The 20294-nt window shown below is 45.7% G+C and overlaps 1 protein-coding gene across 9 annotated transcripts; it reads right to left on the bottom strand.

Moving 5' to 3' along the window:
• Positions 1 to 103: 103 nt before the first annotated feature.
• On the bottom strand, positions 104 to 18335 carry LOC125770923 (low-density lipoprotein receptor-related protein 4). 9 transcript variants are annotated; one of them, XM_049441022.1, is made up of 11 exons: positions 17923 to 18335; positions 15785 to 16671; positions 13575 to 14568; positions 12055 to 12505; positions 11712 to 11836; positions 9501 to 11643; positions 9066 to 9362; positions 8332 to 8985; positions 7182 to 8259; positions 6744 to 6916; positions 104 to 6646 (listed from the first exon to the last, which is right to left on the bottom strand). In XM_049441022.1, exons 2-11 carry the CDS (start codon positions 15909 to 15911, stop codon positions 6527 to 6529), a joined length of 6162 nt encoding a protein of 2053 aa, XP_049296979.1. In that variant the 5' UTR covers positions 15912 to 16671; positions 17923 to 18335; the 3' UTR covers positions 104 to 6526. The 9 variants fall into 9 exon arrangements, with proteins under 9 accessions (XP_049296979.1, XP_049296998.1, XP_049296989.1 ...); XM_049441041.1 differs by having other exon boundaries at positions 17899 to 18335; XM_049441032.1 differs by having other exon boundaries at positions 17875 to 18335.
• Between the last annotated feature and the right edge of the window lie 1959 nt (positions 18336 to 20294).

Below are 20294 nucleotides of genomic sequence, written 5' to 3' on the forward strand. Positions count from 1 at the left end.
GCGTACAAAGCAAAATTATTTTACCAAGCTCTAACGTACATTTGTTTTACCACGATATGAAACAAAAATAAATCAAAATTAATTAATTGATGACCACGGTAAGTTAACATTTAAAATACATTTATTAATATTTAATTTTTCTTTCTCTTTATCATTACAATGTTATTCAGTTTTTCTTAGTGGTTTGTTCATACGTCACTGCAATTCCCGTTTCCTTCCTGCCTACCGTATCACTGCTCTCGTTTGCCTAGCGTACACACGTACGACTGCAACCTTGTCGCACTGGCCTATGTCCGCAATTTGACCCCGATCATGACATACCATCATACTCCAATGGCTGAAATGTGTGCTTTGGTGTGAATGGATGCAAATGTTTGTGTGTATGTTTGAATCAGTGTTAATTATCGTCACCTGACCTAGATTATCCACTGCGGTAGAATCGCCCATTACCTTCATCTTCCCTTCCAGTCAATTTGCTAAGTAATAGCTGTGTGAGCTGAAATGTCAGCATAGTTGGTATGTGTTGGAATGCATCTGTGATTATTGAGATATTTTTTTCTCCAGTGTTTGTTATGAATGTGTGTGTATGTCAATGATTGAATCATTACTAGAGTAACTGAGCGTATAATCAGGAAACGTTCGACTTCATAAAATAGATCACATAATTAACGTACGAGTAGTAAACAACATCATGCTGTTACTGTGAACTAAGCAGTGAGCATTTTTAACATAATAAAAAATTAGTCACATGTAGTACAAGATCCCATTCCGAGCCTTTCTGCATACAGTTCGTTGTCATACCATTCAAACCAAACCAGTCCATTTCCTAAATTCTACTAATCCAAATAACACCTTTAGTAACGTGCGCACTTGACAGCTGACGTTTGCAATGCAATTTCAAACAATCATACCATTTGACACTGCTCGGAAAGGCGTCCATGATGAGCGCACCAAGTGCACTGAAATTCACTCTTAAACAAGCTGTTAAACAACAAATAAATTAAATCACCAAATCATTTACCTATCAGAAACGTATAACTGCAACAATCAACGAAAAAAAACTTAACGTCGAAAGATGAGTTCACTAACGGATGAGCTCTTGAATTGTTTAGTGTGTATATGTGCTGCGAATGTGTATGTGGCCACTGGCTATTTCTAATCTTGGTACCTTGTTGGGTAATCGATTCTTCGCTTGATGTACAATTTCATCTTCCATGTCCACCTCTATCTGTAACATAACAATCGTCGCCTGTTTGTTTTTGTTGTTGTTATTTTTTTTTCGTTTACACATTCCTATTTTTTTCTCACAAGGTTATTGTTGTTTTCTTTTATCTTTTGTTCTTCAGTTGTGATGGTAGTTATGTTTCACTTTTCTCCCGTCCTTCGGTTGCTTTTAGTTGAGCTTATTGGTGTGTCATGATTCCTTAGCATATTTCCTTGTTTTCGTTTGTTTTTTTTGTTTTTTTTGTGTGTAAGTGTTTGTTTGGTTGAGATTTTGTTTGTTTGTTTGTTGTTTGCGGTTTGTGTTTGTAAATTCCTAATATACATTGATTTAAGAATTTTTGCACCTCCTTTGCTTTACATTTGCAAACATTCGTTTTGTGTTTTTCTTCATTTTGCACATGTTCCTTCCTTTCACGTGTTTCACTTGTCATTTCTCTTCATTTGTAGTTTTAAACGAGTTTTCTTTTGTTCCTAATAAATGCAGTACTATTCACTTTTTTGTTTGGTTTTCTTTAAAAATATAAATATCATCTGAATCTTTGCGAGTTAGACTCACTGACCTCCACTTGTTTTTTTCCAATTCACCTTTTTTTTTTTGTTGTGCTTCGTTTGTTTCGTTTTGCTTCGTTTTTGTTGATTTTTCATTCTCACGTTTGCCCATTTGTTTTTGTATGCTTTTGCTACGCTCTTGCTATGTCCTCTTCGAGGTTATCAAATTTAATAATTCTCATTACGTTCAAACTTATGTTAGGTGCGCTTTGCAGCTCATTCGATCGTTAATTCATTCTTCGACTCTCTTTCACTCGCATGTAAATGTGATTTTGTTTGCTTTGCTTGTAACTGTTTCGTTTAGGTTCTGGGTTTCGTTATTTCCATCGATTTGCATTCTATCAATTCTTTCTCTAACGTTCTGCCTCACCCTTTTGCTTCGGCACCTTAACACATCATTCATGTATCATAGCGAAATCTATCAAGTATATGTTTTGTCCTGTTGTGTTTGCAGTGTTTGTTTTTGCACCGATGTGTTTTGTTTTGTTTTGTTTTGTTTTGGGTTGTTTTTCTTCTTATATGTGTAATAGCAAAATCATATGCTTTCACGTTAAATGCATTGCGTAGATGTTTTTTCGGTTTTGTCCTTACTGTCCACTTTAACTGGACCTCCTATATATCTAGAAATGATGTTTAAAACGAGCATCAAACAAGAGATTGTGATTAAGCGCAGGGCTCTATCTCTCTCTCTCTCTTTTTTCACAAGCCAGTTACTAACCCTGCCAAAACTTGTATCCCCTATATCACTATATAAGGTAGTAATAAATTATTCACATCCTTTTACAATCATGATTCAATTACGTTAGCATTTTGGAACGCTCTACACTATATTTTTCTTTGTTATGGTTGTTTCCTCTCCCCTTCTCTCTCTCTTTCTCGCTTATGCTAAATCTCAGTTTTCTTTATCCGTTGCGAACATCTCTGCGGTAATAAAATTTGTAGAGCCTGACGCAAATTTCATTCGGAGAGACCTGTTCGCTGCTAACATTTGTATCCGCTGGCTGTTTTCCCTTTTGTTTTCCATTTTTTGGTTTCTTTTTTTTACATATATAAACTGGGACGGCCGATTTGTAACCTTCCCGATGATATCATTTACTGATTATAAAAAAATAAGAAAAAGAAATACTCTAACATTAACGTTACCTGCCAGCATTTCACTCCGCAATATATCAGCATCAATGGAAGCGAGATCGGATACATCCCGTTTAGAGCCTCTTTGGTGATTTATCTTCTCATTTCAATCGTTGCGATATATCTATAACATTCCATCGTTCCAGTTAAACCTGTCAACGCTTCCCCAAATATGGTTACGGTTTTGTTGCTTAATTTATACTTGCACAGATATCCGTACGTCTCTACGTTTGCACTAAAACGCGCATTCTGATAATGCGATCGGATTCAAAAAATGCATGAAAAATGCGTTTTTCGATTCGCTGTTATCCCCGTTCATCGTTCCAACATCACTACACTTGTCAACTTGTCCATCAAGTACTAACGCAGATGACAGCTGTCATCTGGACAGCCGTGTCATCGCTCCAACTTGTTTACGCACCTAAGGTAATGAGTTCAGTTGAATAACATGAGCAAAACACGTTGCACGTTAAACAAATAGTATATCTATGAGAAGAGAACAAAGAAACGTAAGAAGAAAAAAACAAAACGAAACAACAGTCACGTCTCCCAACCCCGTCATGCATCGTAAATCGTTATGGTGAGGAAAACTTGATCATTTGCACCTCAATTTAGAGCCCCTTGATTGAGATGCTGTAACAAAGCTTTCCACAGCAACGGTTTAGGCCGGTTGTGGTACAGGGCTTACCTCTTCATTTGCTTATTGTTTACATTTATGAAAAAAACGTTAAATAACATCTTGAAGAATGTTTTGCCTCACATTTGAAGTAGTATAAATAGAAAGTGGCAATAGTATGTCGGGCGTTTGTTCGTCATACCGAGCTAAATAATTTAGCACTCTTGTAAACCTTTAGTTATGTTCGTGAGAGTGTATGAATGAAGTTTATCAAGCAATCATCAACATATAGAGCAAACACCATCACATGATGGTAAGCAATGGAACATGAGTGTGTATGAAAACCAAGTCTCGATATTATAAACAGACTTTGCCGGTCAGACTGAGCTTGACAGTTCTAGAGATCCGCGAGCGTAAGCAAATACTAGTGTAGCTCAGTAAAACAAGCAAACAGGTTCAATGTAATAACAATCGCGTCGTGCAAAGTTCATTGCAAACAGGTAGTTCATATGAGCTAATGCGAATACATGTCTGCAATCAACAAGGCAAAATATGATCAATATTTCACTTCTTCATACTGCTATAAATTGAGCTACGCCAGGTTTGCTCACTTATGGAGGAGCTATAAAAAATAGGCCCGCTTATCCGTCGCAATGCCAAAGTCGTATAACGGCCAAAAAAAACAACTCAAAACTTCAACAAAAAGAGACATCTGATCATAACTAACAAAATCAACTTAGGATACTTAGACGTCACTATCCACTTAGACCAGTTGGTGCACTAAATATGTAGCATGTGTGTGAGTGTGTTTGTAAGGAAGAGAGAGGATGCTTAGTGTGAACATGTGTCTTTGTAATGTAGTGCAGTATTTACAATAAATATTTCAATCCCTTTCCTATTCATCCCGTATGCACCCACAATGGATCCACAAACACACATACAAATATAGGTTGGGTTCCACCGGGTTCCATTTTGCAGGGGTTACCAGTCACAACAGAAAACTTGAAAACGATGTGCCCAACTCCAGCCAAATTGTCCGAGGTATTTTGTCCAAGGACCTTCACCGCAATGATCATTTAAGATCGTAAAGCTTCTCATCGCCCTTTCGGTACCTTAACTAACCGCACCCTGGTGTGTCGGTGTATGTGTTTTAATCCTCACCCTTCCGCATTAAACTAGATACATACATTGATAATCAGTCAATAGTTTCAACATGCTAACTGAGCGCCTGTAGATCAAACAAGTGTACGTAAGGAAATGAATCAGAAACACAGAAACGTGTCTTCCTGCGTACTGCTACGAACGGACAATTCACAGCAGTTCCTGCATAGCGCCATATGCGCAGTACCGTTTTCACTTTTACAATAAACCATGTGCGCCATTTTGACACGTGAGTGTATATTAGTTCACACTCCCTTATCTCATTCTCCCTTTCCCTCTATGTTTCATTTGGCACCGGAAATAGCATCCGCATCTTCATCTAATGTATCCGCTACTAATAACGTAGTTAGCTCTCGATCAATTAGCATCGAAGAGTTTTGAGTTTTTTTTTTATGTTTGACGTGTGCGTGTGTGTGTGTATGCGCGCAAGTGCGTATGATTATGGACGACGCGTTACATAAACGCGCCCAGTAAACGCTACATTAAAGACCTCGGATATTAGTGTACCGCGCTCGATCACCGTGGTCCGGAGCCACCGACACACGGGATGAGAGCGTGTGCACTAGATCCAACGTTCGGCACACTAATGGCGCCGGCTGTCAAAACCTGCTACTTAGTGGTTCTAATGCACTACTACGGCAGCACACTCACACACCCACACGTCATATTGGTACACAACACAGCCTCCTATATAGTCGTATCAAGTTCATCGCCCCACCTACACCTATACTCGTTGCCCTTGTTTAGTTTAGTTTTGTTTGCTTGTTCTGAATTTCTTTGTGTTTGTTTTGTTTGTTTTGCTTCCTTGTGTTAGTTTCAGTTTGTTACCATTCTTAAGTACAAATTCATGCAGGATGAATTGAAAACACATAGTACACGTGTACAGATCACCTACAAATATACAAGTTTTACTTACTAAAATGCTTACGCGGTACCGGGACCCACTGACAGGCCATATGTCACTATGGCCCGTAGGGGCCACTAGCTACGCGTACAAACATGTATGTGTACGTGTTCTGGGCGTATGTCGGTGTGTCTTTCATACGCACACAAAGGATATAAAGACGGTAACTTGTGGTTGAAAGGACATCTTGCTTTTGGCCGCATTATGTGTTGCCGTTCTTTGTTGTAAATGGACATAGTAAACCGAGCGTAGGTGGAAAGGTTGCTGATGGGCTTAAGTGTATTTAAACGTGTAACGAAACATGGTCGGTGGTGCGACACTACTACATTGTATCGTTACCTCTTTCGCAACCACCGGATAGTTCACAGCATGTTCACGCATGTATGGGAGTATGCAACGCTTCAAACGGAAATTTTTAAACAAAATCGAATGTTTTCCGTCTTATTGGACACTACGTCGGCCCACTGTTGTTTGGTTTTTATGAGTTTTTTTTTCACTCTCTTTTTGGTTGCCTCAGTGTTTAGTGACGTTGGGTACACTACCCTTTTCCTTTGACAAATGCGCTACAACTGTCACCTTGTTACGTTCTAGAGTATTTCATTGAATTGAAATGTTAGCTTAATATTCTGTTTTTTTGTTTGTTTGTTTTCTTTAACGATGTGGTGAATTAGCTGCCTGTATAGTCATAACATTCCCAATTTGTGTCCCAGTCTGTTTCATGGTTTTTCGTATGGATAAGGTCCAGATGTTGCGATTTTGGGCTCTACGTTTGGTTTCTTTTCTGCGTCGCAGATAGGTCAGAGAAGGACGTTAGTTAATGGAAAGCGCAATGCAATCGGAATTGTTAGTGTCGTTTGTGAACGCATCGGCGAACAACAGGAACTATACACCCAATGTAAACAGGAGCATTCGTTCGGCCCAAAACCTCTTTAGACCACGCTTTAAACGGGAAGAACAGCCGACACTGGTGTGATCTGGGACGTGGGTGTCGACGCTAGGTAGCTTCCGTTGCTGGTACCGTGATGCTGAACGCCCAGATACTTTTCCTCAAAAACTCGCTCCTGTTAGGTGGAAAAAAATTAAATAAAATAAGGAAGAAAGGAAGAATGAGTCCAACTTTTCCGTGATCAGAAACGCTTCGTTACTCTTATTACCGACCTGTGCACGATCGTACTTTAGCCGCTTCCAGATGGTGTTGCGGGACGATCCAGCATCGCCCGCCTGACAAAGTCCTTCGATACCGTTGTAGTTTGGGTTGGTAAACGTAAGCACATCGCTGGCACTGCGCGAGCTTTTCTTACTCTGTTTGCGTTTCGAGTTGACAATCAGCACTGGAAAGGTGAAAGCACATCACATCACAAAATTCGGTGTTTTACTAATCAACCAACAGCAACACCGACAAACGATAACACAAATGCAAGTACTTATAGTGAAATCAGTGCAAAAACGAACGTACTGTAATGTGCATTGCATACATTTAGGGGGAATAGTGGAATTTTTGCTTGCTAAAGAAAAGGATTTCTACAAGGTGTTTTGGAGAAGGATGTGTCGTAACTATACCATACACTACATGCTGTTTGAACAAGCGTCAATTACCTAGGATGGCGATGATAACGATGATAAGCAACCCAGCCAAGATGGCGGTCGCTATAATGACTAGCTGTGCGTGCATTCTGCTGGTGGTCAACACGATACCACCGTTCGAGCGGCCGGGTTTTTCCTCGCTCGCCGAAAGCATCTCGTCGTTCGCTTTCATCGGCACCAGGAAGGTCGGTTCAAGATCGCAATGGTGCGCATCCGGTATGTCCGGGCAGCCGCAAACATATCGCGTCTCCGCGTACAGACACAGATGCGAACAACCGCCATTATCTCGCCGGCATGGGTTCCAATCGTGCGGTTGCCGCTGGCCAGACACGGCCCGTATCTCAAGCGCACCGCGCAAACTAAACCGTGCCACCTCGACGTTCGACACGCTGTACTTCGGTGCGCGCAGTACCGACTTGTTGTACCAGTCTGTCCAGTACAGGTGGGTCGCGGTTAGCGTGAACCCGAATGGATGTGTCGCGTGCGAGACAACCTGCTGGCGACGTCGACCGTCAAAGTCGCACAGCTCGATACGATCCTGCAGTGCATCCGCCCAGTAGAGCTTCTTCGCGTCAAAGTCGATTGCGAGACCGGTCGGAAAGCCTAGCTCAAAGTCAACGATGCTGCGCCGCTCGGAACCGTCCATGTACGAACGCTCAATCTTCGGCGTTTGGCCCCAGTCGGCCCAAAAGACGAAGCCCCGCTTCGGGTACAGAATGATCGAGCGTGGATCGTCCAGTCCATCGGTGAGGATCGCTTTCCGGCATGAACCATCCAGCCGGGCGACTTCGATCTTCTTCAGTGCCGTATCGGTCCAGTAAAGATTATCCGCCAGCCAGTCAACCGCAATGCCGTTCGGTGTGTTTAGCCCGCTCGACACAATTACCTGCGTGTCCGAGTAGTTATGCATGTTGACGCGTCGTATAGCATCCACGTTCACGTCAGCGTAAAACACGTACATGCTGTCAAAATGGTAATCAAGTACGACGGCACCGTGGACACCTTCGATCGGCAGTACTACATCGAACAGATCCGGTGTATCGAGCGAGATACGTCCAATACCCGAACGGAGTGCGATCAGCAGGTACTCCTATTAAGAAATGTAAGTGAAACAGCTTAGTAGCTTAGTAACAGACGGACACACATGCAGCTAACTACTTACATCTGGCAGGGTTTTACACTCGGTCGTACTACCTTCGCGCATCGTCAAACCGGTCGGACATTTGCACGAATAGCCCGTTGGATTGCGCAGACAGAGATGTGAACATCCGCCATTACTCGCACCGCACACATTCTCCAGATGGCGTTCCTCGTCCTCCTGCACGACCTTCACATCCATCAAACCCTCTAAACCGTGCGTCACGTTGCGTATGTGGGCCGGGTTAGATTTCGGTACCGAGTGTAGTGCCTTCGTGATCCAATCGGTCCAGTAGATGGTACGCGCTGTCACAGCGAGTGCATACGGATGGGGCAGATTCTCCACCACCTTCGTCCGTAGCCCACCGCTAAACGTGCACGACTCGATCGTCTTCATCTGCGCGTCTGCCCAGTAGATCCGTTTCGCCGAACGATCAACCGCAAGCCCGTTCGGCCACCCGAGCCCTTCCGTGATGAGATCGATCCGGTTCTCACCGTCCATGTCGGAACGTTCGATGCGTGGATTCGCACCCCAATCCGACCAGAACAGATAGCCCGACTCGTAGTCGAGTGCAATACCGCGCGGTTGTTCCAGCTCTTTCCACACCAATGCGCTACGGATGCCTTCCTCGAGATCGCTCACCTCCAACACCTTCCGTTCGGCGTCCGTCCAGTAAAGCTAAGAGTGCGACAAACAGTGCGGTTTTTTTGTCATTCGCTTGCGAAAAGATATCGTAACAACCTAACGACTACGCTTACCTTACGGCCAATCGAGTCGATCACGAGACCATCAACGCTGGTCATGCTCTCACTGTAGATCTGCTTGATCCGCATACCGTCCGGTGTGGAACGCATGATGACGTCCTCGATCGTGTCGGCCCAGTAGATTTCGCCCGTACGCCGATCAACGTCTAGTGTCACAACGTTCGAGATCGGTGGCAAAGGTAGTACCACATCAATCTGATAGTCACTGTCGAGCGACACCTGTCGGACCTCGGTACGATGTGCAAACACAAGGTAGTTGGATGGTCCACTCTTACACGTTTTGCCATTATCCTGCAAGGAAGAAACCGTTACAGATTACAGCGCCCTTGTTCATAGCGAAACGGTGACGTTCGTATACTGTGACGGTCAACGCCATCTAGGAAAAAAACGCTGAACTAAAAGGAGTATCGAAATAGTGCAACATCTTACCTTAAGCTGGATACCGATCGGACAGGCACAGCTGTAGCTGGTTGGATTAAGCAGACAGATGTATGAACAGCCACCGTTCTTGTGTGCACAAGGATTGCGCGAATCGCGTCTGTTCCGGTGAAACACACGGATGTCCATCAGATCGGTATTGTTGGCGAGTATGGTGCGGCGGTCGTGACCATTGTACATGTTTGCCACCTGTATGCTGTGCGTGTCCCAGTCCGTCCAGTAGACACGCTTCTCGTACACGTCCAGCCCGAACGGATGCTTCAAACCCTCGGTAATCAACCGGTTACGCCCTGTACCGTCGTAGTTGACGTACTCGAGCGATTTGGTACCGCCGTCGAGGAAGTACAGCCGCTGCTTATCCACGTCGAGTGCCAGCCCGTTCGGCCACTGTAGATTTTCCGACACAAGCGTAAACCGGCCACTGCCGTCCATGCCGGCCCGTTCGATCAGCGGGTTTGAACCCCAGTCGGACCAGAACATGTATCCTTCGCCCGGGTGTACAACGATATCACGCGGTTTGTCCAGCCGTTCCCAGATCAGTAGCGCTCGCTGCCGGCCGTCCGTTGTTGCCGCCTCGATACGGTTCGTACCCGGATCGGTCCAGTAGATTTTGTCCGTCACCCAGTCGAGCGCGAGCCCGGCCGGTGAGATCAGGTTCGACTTTACGATCGCCTCCTGCTGGCTGCCGTTGATGAACGCCCGGCTGATCATGCTTTTGCCGACGTCCGTCCAGTAGATGACGTTCGTGCGGCTGCACCAATCGACGGCAACGGTCGATTTGATACCGTCGAGCGGTAGCACCATGTCGACCGGATTCGCCGCATCGAGCTGACGCACCCGGACGTCCTTTTTGCGCGCGATCAGCAGCAGCTTGTCCGGTACGGTCGAGCACGTCTTCTGGTCCGGCCGCAACGTTAACCCGATCGGACAGGCACACCGGCGATGGGTACGGGCCGGCAGACACAGATGCGAACAGCCACCCTTCCGTCCACTTTTGTCCATCGCGCAGCGGTTCGTGAAGTCGGGCTGCCGCGACGGGTGATAGCTCTGGATGCCCATCGGAAAGTGTAGACCCTCGTGGACAACGCGGAACCCACGCCCGTTCACCTTGCTTGCGGTCGATATCGTTTTCGTGTGCCAATCTGTCCAGTACATCGAATCTTCGAACAGTGCGAGCGCGAACGGATGGGGAAGGTTGTTGCTTAATATTTTGCGCCGTGCCCGTCCATCGAAGTTTGCACTCTCGATCACGTGCTTGGCATCTGCCCAGTAGATCCGGCTGCTCGTGTAATCGATCGTTAGCCCATTCGGCCAGAAGATCGCTTCAGCTATGATCGTTTGCCGGTCGGAACCGTCCATATAGGCACGCTCGATCTTCGGTGCGGTACCCCAATCGGTCCAGAAAACGAGTGCCCGCCCGGGATGGACGGCGATGGCGCGCGGTTTGTCCAGATCGCTTGCCGCGATGACGGCACGCATCTGCCCGTCCAGTGTCGATACCTCGACACGGCGCGTACCCGAATCCGTCCAGAACAACAAATCATGGATCCAATCAACGGCTAGACCACCGGGCGATTCTAAGCCCCATTTGATCACGTCCCGGACGCCGCTCCCGTTCAGGTGCGATCGCTTGATCACATCGATCGACACATCCGTCCAGAACAGCAAATCCTGCCGATAGTGATAATCGAGCGCGATCGCATTCGGTAAACCTTTCGCGATCGACGTGTACTGGTTGTTGCTGAGCGATACCTGCCGTATGTCGGCCCGGTTTGCCATCAGCAGCTTTACCGAACCACCGACCGCTTTGCACGTGCGCTGATCCGGTCGCAGTACGTACCCGGCCTGGCACGAGCAACGGAAGCTGCCGGCCACGTTCATGCACTCCTGCGAGCAGACCGGATTGCTCGTGATCGTACACTCGTCGATGTCGGTACAGTTATAGCCGTTACCGTGCAGCAGATAGCCCGGCCGACACATGCACTCCTCGCGCCCACTGTAAGCCGTTACGCACAGCTGCTCGCACCGTGAGTGGGCTCCGCACGGATGTACGATCGGGCATCGCATCTCGTCCTCACCGTTTGCACAGTCGCTGTGACCGTCGCAGACATGCTTCTGGTTGATGCACACACTCCTGGATATAAGGAAAAATGAGACCTGTTTCAACCGGGGTTTTTTCCACGGTTGTTGGTTAGTACTTACGAGTCGCGCGTACTATTCCTGCTGCCGGACGGGCACAGGAACTGGTTCAGCTCACACTTGATGTCACAGTCCTGCTCATCTTCACCCCGTCGACAGTCAGCCGTACCATCACACACCCAAGATCGCTACATGTTCGGATAGACGTAAAAAAAGGGAAAAAACATAATTACAAACAACTCCCTTTAAATGAAAACACTGCCACAAACGAATCGAACTAGTTTGTGAACGCCTAACAGTATGCAATCACCAGTTGAATTGGCTTATTACGCTTATACGCATGCTTTGCAGGATATCTTTCGCCTTAGATTGCATACTTTCAGATGCTTTGATTTCTTGCACTTACCAGTATGCAACGACCATCCTTGCACGTGTACTCGTCCGGTGAGCAGGTCCTGCCAGCGATCCGATCCACCGGACAGTTCTTCTCGTCCTCGCCATTGTTACAGTCCTGCTTGTCATCGCAGCGCCACTGCAGCGGTATACAGTCACCATCATCGCACTTGAACTCGTTGATCATACAGTCGACCTGCTTCTTCGGACAGTTTTCCTCATCGCTCCAGTCGCCACAATCGTTGTCACCGTCGCACCGGAAACGCATCAGCACACACCGGCCGCCCGGTCCGCCCATACCACCGAGCGCACCCTTGCACTTGAACTCACCCTCCGGGCAGCTCTGCATCGGCCGGTCACAGTTCGCTTCGTCCGACTCGTCGATACAGTCCGTTTCGCCATCGCACTGGAACGATGCGGAGATGCAGGAACCATCCTTGCACCGGAACTCGTCCCGTGTACACCTGCAGATAGAGTTCAGTTTTTTTGCTGGTAAGAGAGTGCGTGCGTTTTTTTTTTGTTAGGGACGGGAGTAATCAAGCGAGATGTGAAAAACACTTCAAAAACAGCTCATGAAGCAGCGTGGGTAAACATCATTAAATTGAAACGCGCCATTAAGCCTTCCAATTAAAACGCAACCCACTCACTTCCGGGCGAACGGGAACGGCAAAGGAACACTACACACCGGGTAGGTGAATAAGGGAAGGTTTGGGCAGCATGGTAGGGGATGGTGCTGCAGGGAAGGCAACAAACAATTTCCTGCAATTATGCTCCCTACGGGTACCGCACGATGCTGAATAGAGCCATACACTAATGAAGACAACTATTTCAAGTTCATCGCCAAGCTGTAGCTACCAAACCGTGTGCTTCCATATACTTGATTGGCTGGATGTGTGTGGCTGCCTGATTCGATCAAGGGTCAGCTGGGCAATTGTGTCAATTAATTAAATCAAGCCTACAATGCAACTCTCCCGCCCCGGAGAGCCAAACCGGGGGAGGCCAGCTCGATAGCCAATGTTGCCTTTGTCGGAAAGGGCAATGTCAGGAATAGTTACTCCCTGTTTGGTATGTAGCTCATCAGCACAGCAGTTGCTAGGTCTTCGCCAGAGTAAAGGAAGTTTTTACGGAGCTAATAAACGGCAACGGAAGCCAACTAGGTCAGACAAATACATATTTGTGTTGTGGTTTTTCGACCAGTCTAGCCTCTGGCCAGGACTGGACAGAAAGAGGATCATCTTGCAGATGCCAGCCATTTCCCGGACGAACTGGACTTTGCTTTGCTAGATGAGCTTCTGACCTTCTTACATGAAATTGAGCCATTTCAAGGAAGCACTCACAGCTGGTTGCTAATGAAGTTGTGCCGGAGCTTACAATTAAGTCCTTCGGCTGTACAAGTAACATGAGAGATGCCAGAAGCAGAAACCTTAAATTAATTGAATGAAGCAGAGTTTCTGGCTGGAAACTTTGCTGCTCCACAGCTGCTGGAACATATGGTCGTCCTTACGGTTTCAGGCGTTATTCAGCGTTACTTACTGTTTGGTGCAGTTCTTCTCATCCGAAAGGTCGTTACAGTCGTTGTCACCGTCACACACCCAGTCGCGCGGTATGCACATGCCATTTTGACACTCGAACTTCTCCTCGGTACACTCGAGCCGTGACCCGCAGTGTGTCTCGTCCGTGTAGTCACCGCAGTCATCATCGCCGTCGCACAGCCAGTCGCGCGAGATGCAGGTGTGCGTGGTAGCACAGATGACGTGTGTGCCGCTCGTTTCGCAATTATCCTTGATCTGTTGGGCTAACCGCTGGTGCACGATCTCGCAGTTCTGCTCGTCCTCCGTCAGCACACAGTCCGCTTGCCCGTCACAGTGCAGATCCATATGGATACAGGCGCAGCTTTTGTCGCAGGTGAACTCGCGCGGCTCACACTTGATGTCGCAGCTTTCGATCCCGGCCAACCCATCGACCTTGCCGGCTGCGCCACCACCACCACCACCGGACTCCATCAGCAGTTCGTCATCCGGCCGGAAGATATCATCGTCCGGTTGGATGTGGTAGTGGCCGAGATGAGCGCTCGGTCCGTAACGCTCGAACGGCCGGAACCCATCATTATCCCGTCGTTCGACGCCCCGTATACCGTACACGGTGTCGTAGTGTGACATCGACCCGTACACATTACCGCCGGCAGCATGGCTACCGATCGGATGATGCGACAGTCCCGCACTACGATCGATCGCGATCGACGCATTCTTCGGGTACTGCGTTGCCTGGTGAAAGGTGCGACGCCTCGGTGGCGCCATCATTATCTTGCCCGGTGGCAGCTGCGGTCGGATATCCTTCTGGTACGGTTTCGGTTTGCGAGGCTTCGTCTTCACGACGCGCCCTTCACCCGACTGACGCATCGAGTTCGAACCAAATATCTGCCATGCTGCACCGAGCTGATTCGGGCCAGCTTGTGTCTGGTCAGACTTGCCCGTATAGTGACCGACACCTTCGGACGTAATTTCCGTCGTCTGCTCCTCGCCGTGCACTGTTCAGCGTTGTTTCGTATACAAAATGGACGACAAAGAAAGGAAGAAAGAAAAAAAAACAACATATTAAATCCAATTCCTACACAATCTGGAAGGTGTATTTCTTTTTTGTTTGAATTGTTGAAAACGTTTGCTTTTGCAGCCATATTGCATACATCCAGGCGCATATGAAGTTGATAATAAGGGAAAGGCAAATGGTTTAAAACAGTACCGAGTAACCGTCTGCTGCAAGTTTCTTAAGATACGGCACACGGCGTAGGACGGGTCGCCAACAGGGCCGTCTTGGAAAAGCCCCATTTTCAAGGACAGATTACACCCATCGCTGTTTTGATGAATGGAACATTTGGGCGCGCCTGCGCGCTGCCTCAACTGCTGCTAGTACTTCCAAATCTTTTGCTCGAAGTTACCAAAAATTTCGCCCTTTTTAGCGAAGAAAAAAAAACAGCGAAAAGCTAATGGGGAGGGGACCTAGGTGTTGGGGAGTATGTTAGCCGAGCTTGAGAAGAAACACAGCGTGAGCTCAGCTACGCAAAATGTTTATTGATTTAGGACGCAAGCTTTTGCGCTCCCCTTCAAATGATCCGTTTCGCTCTCAGCGATACTCAACCGCTCGGTACAATGCTTCTCAGGTTTATCCGTGCATCGTTTCACTAGTTCTTTCTTTGCTTCTAATTATTTTCTTATCGTTTTATTTTTCGTTTCTTTTGCTACTTTCTCTCTCTCTCTCTCTCTATCTATTACAGATCGCTCATTCATGGAGTTAGTATATTTTGGGAGTATGGGGATGTTTAATTGGAATCATAGTTCAATATTTAAGCGTTGTATTATGTCTTTTTTTATTTGGACAAACCAATCCTTGCTATTATCCATATTGACCATATTGAGCTGATGATGGCAATCTTCGAAATCTTTGATACGACACACCTAATGCCTGGGTTGTATATATTTCATTTACGCATTTGAATACCTTGTATCTAATATTGAGGTGCACTTAAGCTGTTGAAAGTAAAAAAGCTCCCTTAATCTCTGTAGATGCCTGGTACGATTGAACCGACGTCTATTGAATCAGCAACAACTTCCAGGGAAAGTCCTACATCTACAGAAAAGTTACCATATGCTATGCTGTTTGGTGAACCAAAAACCCTAACAGAGAAGCGGATATGCCTTCCCGCCTAGCAGCTGTTTTAACAGCTGCCACATCGCCGAGTTACTTACCGAGACCCAGGAACAGTGGTACGGTTAGCAGTGGTACGATGAGCCCAAACCGCACACGGAAACCGGTCAGCGCAACACGGCAATGGTACGAGCGCCCACAGCCCCGGTTCCGATGCTGTTCGGCCATCTTGTTCCGAGGGTGTCCTCAACTGACGGACTACACCTAACGACACCCGGTTCCGATGATACACGCAGGGGAATCCTTTCTTCTATCCACCAGTATGGTCCAACCTGTGTATGTACCGATGCTCAAACACTGAATCTTTCACAACACGCACTGGGAACATTCGGCAGCACTGGCTGCAATACCGAGTACACAGGGGAACGTTTACTCCACTTCCAGCACAGTGTATCCCCTGTACTGGAGGTTCGCGTCACTAGACACAGGTTTAGTGATAACGCAGCGTTTTTCGACACACGCGGAAAGATGAAACTATGTCTGTCGCCAGTAAAACCAACAAAACTTAAAACACCGTACCTCTGGACAGATTTAACGGCACTGTAGTGTGGTGGATAAATTGTTAGTTTGTATAAAATGGCTGCGGTGGGCCTCCGTACCCCGTTCCCACCCAGCTAAGGTGGGCAACGCACCCGCGTCGATCCACACGCGGACGATCTAGTCGACGATGGTGGCGCTGCTGCGTACATCCGCTCCCGCACACATTGCTCTTGATACATGATTGAGGTTAGGTTTTGGAGTTATCATACGCACAGTCGTTTCGGAAGCAAAACATCGGGGGAAAACCACCCGTGGGGGGGCTCACACCATTGCACACTCACTCTGCTCACGGGTAACGCAAGTCTGTGGTCACTAGTTTAGCATCTTCTCTTATATCCCTTATTCATGTTGCGTGCACACTTTTGTTCACTTAGCCTCAATAATACACCTGCGAATTGGATGAATGGTTAGTGAGTGGTTAGTGGATTGAAAGACGCCAACATGACAACGATTGTAGATCGGTCTGGTAGATCGGAGAAGAAAAGGGAATGGTTCAGGTTTTTCTTTTTTAAGGTAACGGACGGTATGAGAGTGGAAAGATCTGGAGAAGATGTTCATCGCATACATATGTATCTCGGTACATCTCGATACGTGCACATTTATGAACATATAAATATATACATCTTGCGTGTTTCGACTCCTCCGGGTCCGCGATTAACTTTTTCGCGTACTCTTACATGTACCTTGGTTACTTATTCTCATCTTTCCACAATCCACCATCACCCTTCCTTCCTATGTCCTTGCTTTGGTACTGTTTTCCACTAACGTCGCCCACGCCCTAGAAAGTCACTTGCATTACGACGCATACATGTACGGATGGGACGATGTGTACCAACGCATATGCCTGCCACATTACATAGGAACGCATACATACACCGTTACAGGATATGCTTTTGCTACTAGTGGCAAACCATAAGGCTATGGGCGATGCTATCCAGTAACAGCAGTAACAATATACAACAATGAAACAATAACGTACATTTACACTCACACGCACGCACAAACGGACACCAAAACACACAAAAAACGAAGATTGCTTTAATTTTCACAGCTATTCGGTACTGCGTACATCTCCACTACGTAGGTGTGCGCGAGGTTCCTGCTCCATCGAGATGCTACACCCTTTTTTTTGTATTTAAGTTTTTCTTCTTCTTTTGCGCTTATTGTTTAGCTTTTTTGGGTTTTTTTGTCAGTCCCCAAAAAAAAAGATTTTTTTACATCACTTTTACATCACTGCAAAGTACGCACTAACTGTGTCCGTACGTTTCGCACAAGCACAACCGAGTATTGCGTGTAACGTGTGTTAGGTTTTTCCTGAAGCGTTGATCGATGTGCTTGATTGCCGTGCATTTGGTTGGTGCGTGTTCCAGCGGCGGTTCCATCTGCAAACGTGCGGTCGTTTGTTTCTGCGCCCCACCCCACCGGGGAACGCACGTAGAGCAACTACGAGTACGTGTTGGCGTTAGTTGCGCGGGTGAAGGAAACCAAGAAACCCGGGTAGGGAAGTGGGAAAGGGTGATGTTAGAGTTGCTGATCTTTCAGTAGGAAGCTGGGAGGATGGTGGGAGGAAAGCTCGTCGCTCGTTCCTGACAGCGGTCTGGCAGTGCTACTTCACCGCCGAACAATCCCGAAACACTACCGGAACAGGCCTGCAGTGCAGCCAATCACGCGAACGGTACATCTGTAACTGGTGGCCGAGTCGCAGATTTTCATCTCAAACCCCCTCAAATCGGCGCATCCGCGTAGAACCCGTGCTGGGAGAGTCTTCAGCACTGCTGCCAGCATCCAGCTTCCAGCAGCAGTCCAGTGCCGGCGAGCGGCATACCATCGGCGAGAGCCTTAAATGGGCGCCACTTACATAACGGCAGACAGTCACCACCCAGTGTTTAACGCTCCCGGGAGCGAATGGGGAGAGCATCAAACGCCACGGTGCATTTGCGCAATCGCACTGACCGATACTGGAACCATCCGTAAGGAACGATGGAACCGAGCTTTTTCAGCACCGGACTGTACAACCATTTCTAGTGTTTCTGGTCAACCATTTCCAACCATCGGAACAGCGGATCGTATCGTACTAAACAATGTACCCATCCGGTAGTGGAACACCGCAAACGTGATCACTATACATCTACGCATCTACTACGTACCCCATGTTCGAGGATATACGCTTCCAAGCTTTCTGGAAGCTTTCGTTTCACATTTGTTTGCTTTGCGAATTAGTTGCCCTTTCGCAGCATTCGTGATCTCAACGCGCCCAGTTTATGTTTCTCTTTTCCTGCTCATCTTTGCACAGGCAAACGGTACTAAACCAAAAGAGAAACATTGTGCTGCTCATCTTACTGAACTTTAAAAATGTTTAACGTTTAAAAATTACAAAACTAAAAAACTGCTGCTAGAATCATTATTTCGTTAGGAATTACTTTTAGGATATTTATTATCCTACTCAGAGGTGGATTATCCACAACGCAAACTAAGCGGCCACGTGGTGCCCGAGGCTAAAGGGGCCCCGAAATTTTTGGCGCTTATAGAGTTCACTATGCATGTCTTGCAATATTGTAATACTTTACTTATTTTGTTTAGTCGGTTGTGGTTCTAACGTTGATGTATTTTAATGCGAATTTGTAGCAATAAGTTTCTTTCCACTCAAATGATGCTTTAAATTAAAAAAAGAATAAAAAATCAGAAAAAAAATTCAAAAAAATTTTCCACTCGAAAATTTCATAAGGCTTACCCCTTACGATTTTTTTGGGAAATTTTGCAAAAAAAATTAAATTGTTTTATTTTAATTCCAATGGGTTGCAATGAGTTTCTTTTCACTCAAATAATGCTTGAAATAAAAAAAAAGAATGAAAAATAATAAAAAATTCATAAAATTCAAAAAAAATGAAAATTTTCCTCATTTTTGCACCAACTTTTGCCTATAAGTCGGTCGGTATCCAACGGATCGCCAATCTTTAACCAGTGGTCGATAGATGGCACCAATGGCTACATTTTCTTTTTGGACAGCCATGCCCTCAGATGTCTGTGCCAGAAGTTATTCGAGGAACCAAGTTCCTTACTCTGTTTAAGAAAATGTAAAATTTTCCTCATTTTTCTGCAGTCCAGCAAAATTTTTAAATGTGATATATTTTATTGCGAATTTGTTGCAATAAGTTTCTTTTCACTCAAATGATGCTTTAAATTAAAAAAAGAATAAAAAATCAGAAAAAAAATTTCAAAAAAATTTCCACTCGAAAATTTCATAAGGCTTACCCCTTACGATTTTTTTGGGAAATTTTGCAAAAAAAATTAAATTGATTTATTTTAATGCCAATTAGTTGCAATGAGTTTCTTTTCACTCAAATAATGCTTTAAACAAAAAAAGAGCAAGAAATTATAAAAAAAATCTAAAAATATGAAAAATTTCCTAAGGCTTGTTATGTTATCCTACCTATTATAAGAACAACTATGTAATGCACTAAATCAAAATCAATTCACTCACTTCAAGCACGTCAAAAGAAGCTTAATATTCTTTCCACTTTGTTCACGAGCAGTTAAAAGCTTATTTATCACTTCAAGATCGTCGCCGAAGCATCGCTCGATACGGACTAGCATGTCAACTATTTCCGCAAGTCTTTATGTACCGGTGGAAACATAAACAATGTCCACACGGTTCGGAGTATTGTTATCAACTTGATGAAATTTTACACAACTACACTACAACCTTCTAATAGAATCGGGGGTGTGTGTTTACAGTATAGCCAATTATTTTCATTCTATTGCTGCAGGCAGTGTTTAGAACGAATTAAACTACTTTTTTTTCTTTCTCCCTCGTACAATGCTCCCTTAACGCAGGCATCGATCATCCTAGCAATAAGCTCATCATGCAACACCAACATAGTTTACCTCATCGAACCGATACGGTTGAATAAGCAAATTAAACAGAAGAGAAAATAAAAGACAGTTGCATAAACAGGACGTGAAATCTCTATGGCCACCTGCAGAGCAGAGGTCACCAATGCTAATTATCCA

The sequence above is a fragment of the Anopheles funestus genome, chromosome X, assembly GCF_943734845.2.
Source record: "Anopheles funestus chromosome X, idAnoFuneDA-416_04, whole genome shotgun sequence".
NCBI classification, from domain to species: domain Eukaryota; kingdom Metazoa; phylum Arthropoda; class Insecta; order Diptera; family Culicidae; genus Anopheles; species Anopheles funestus.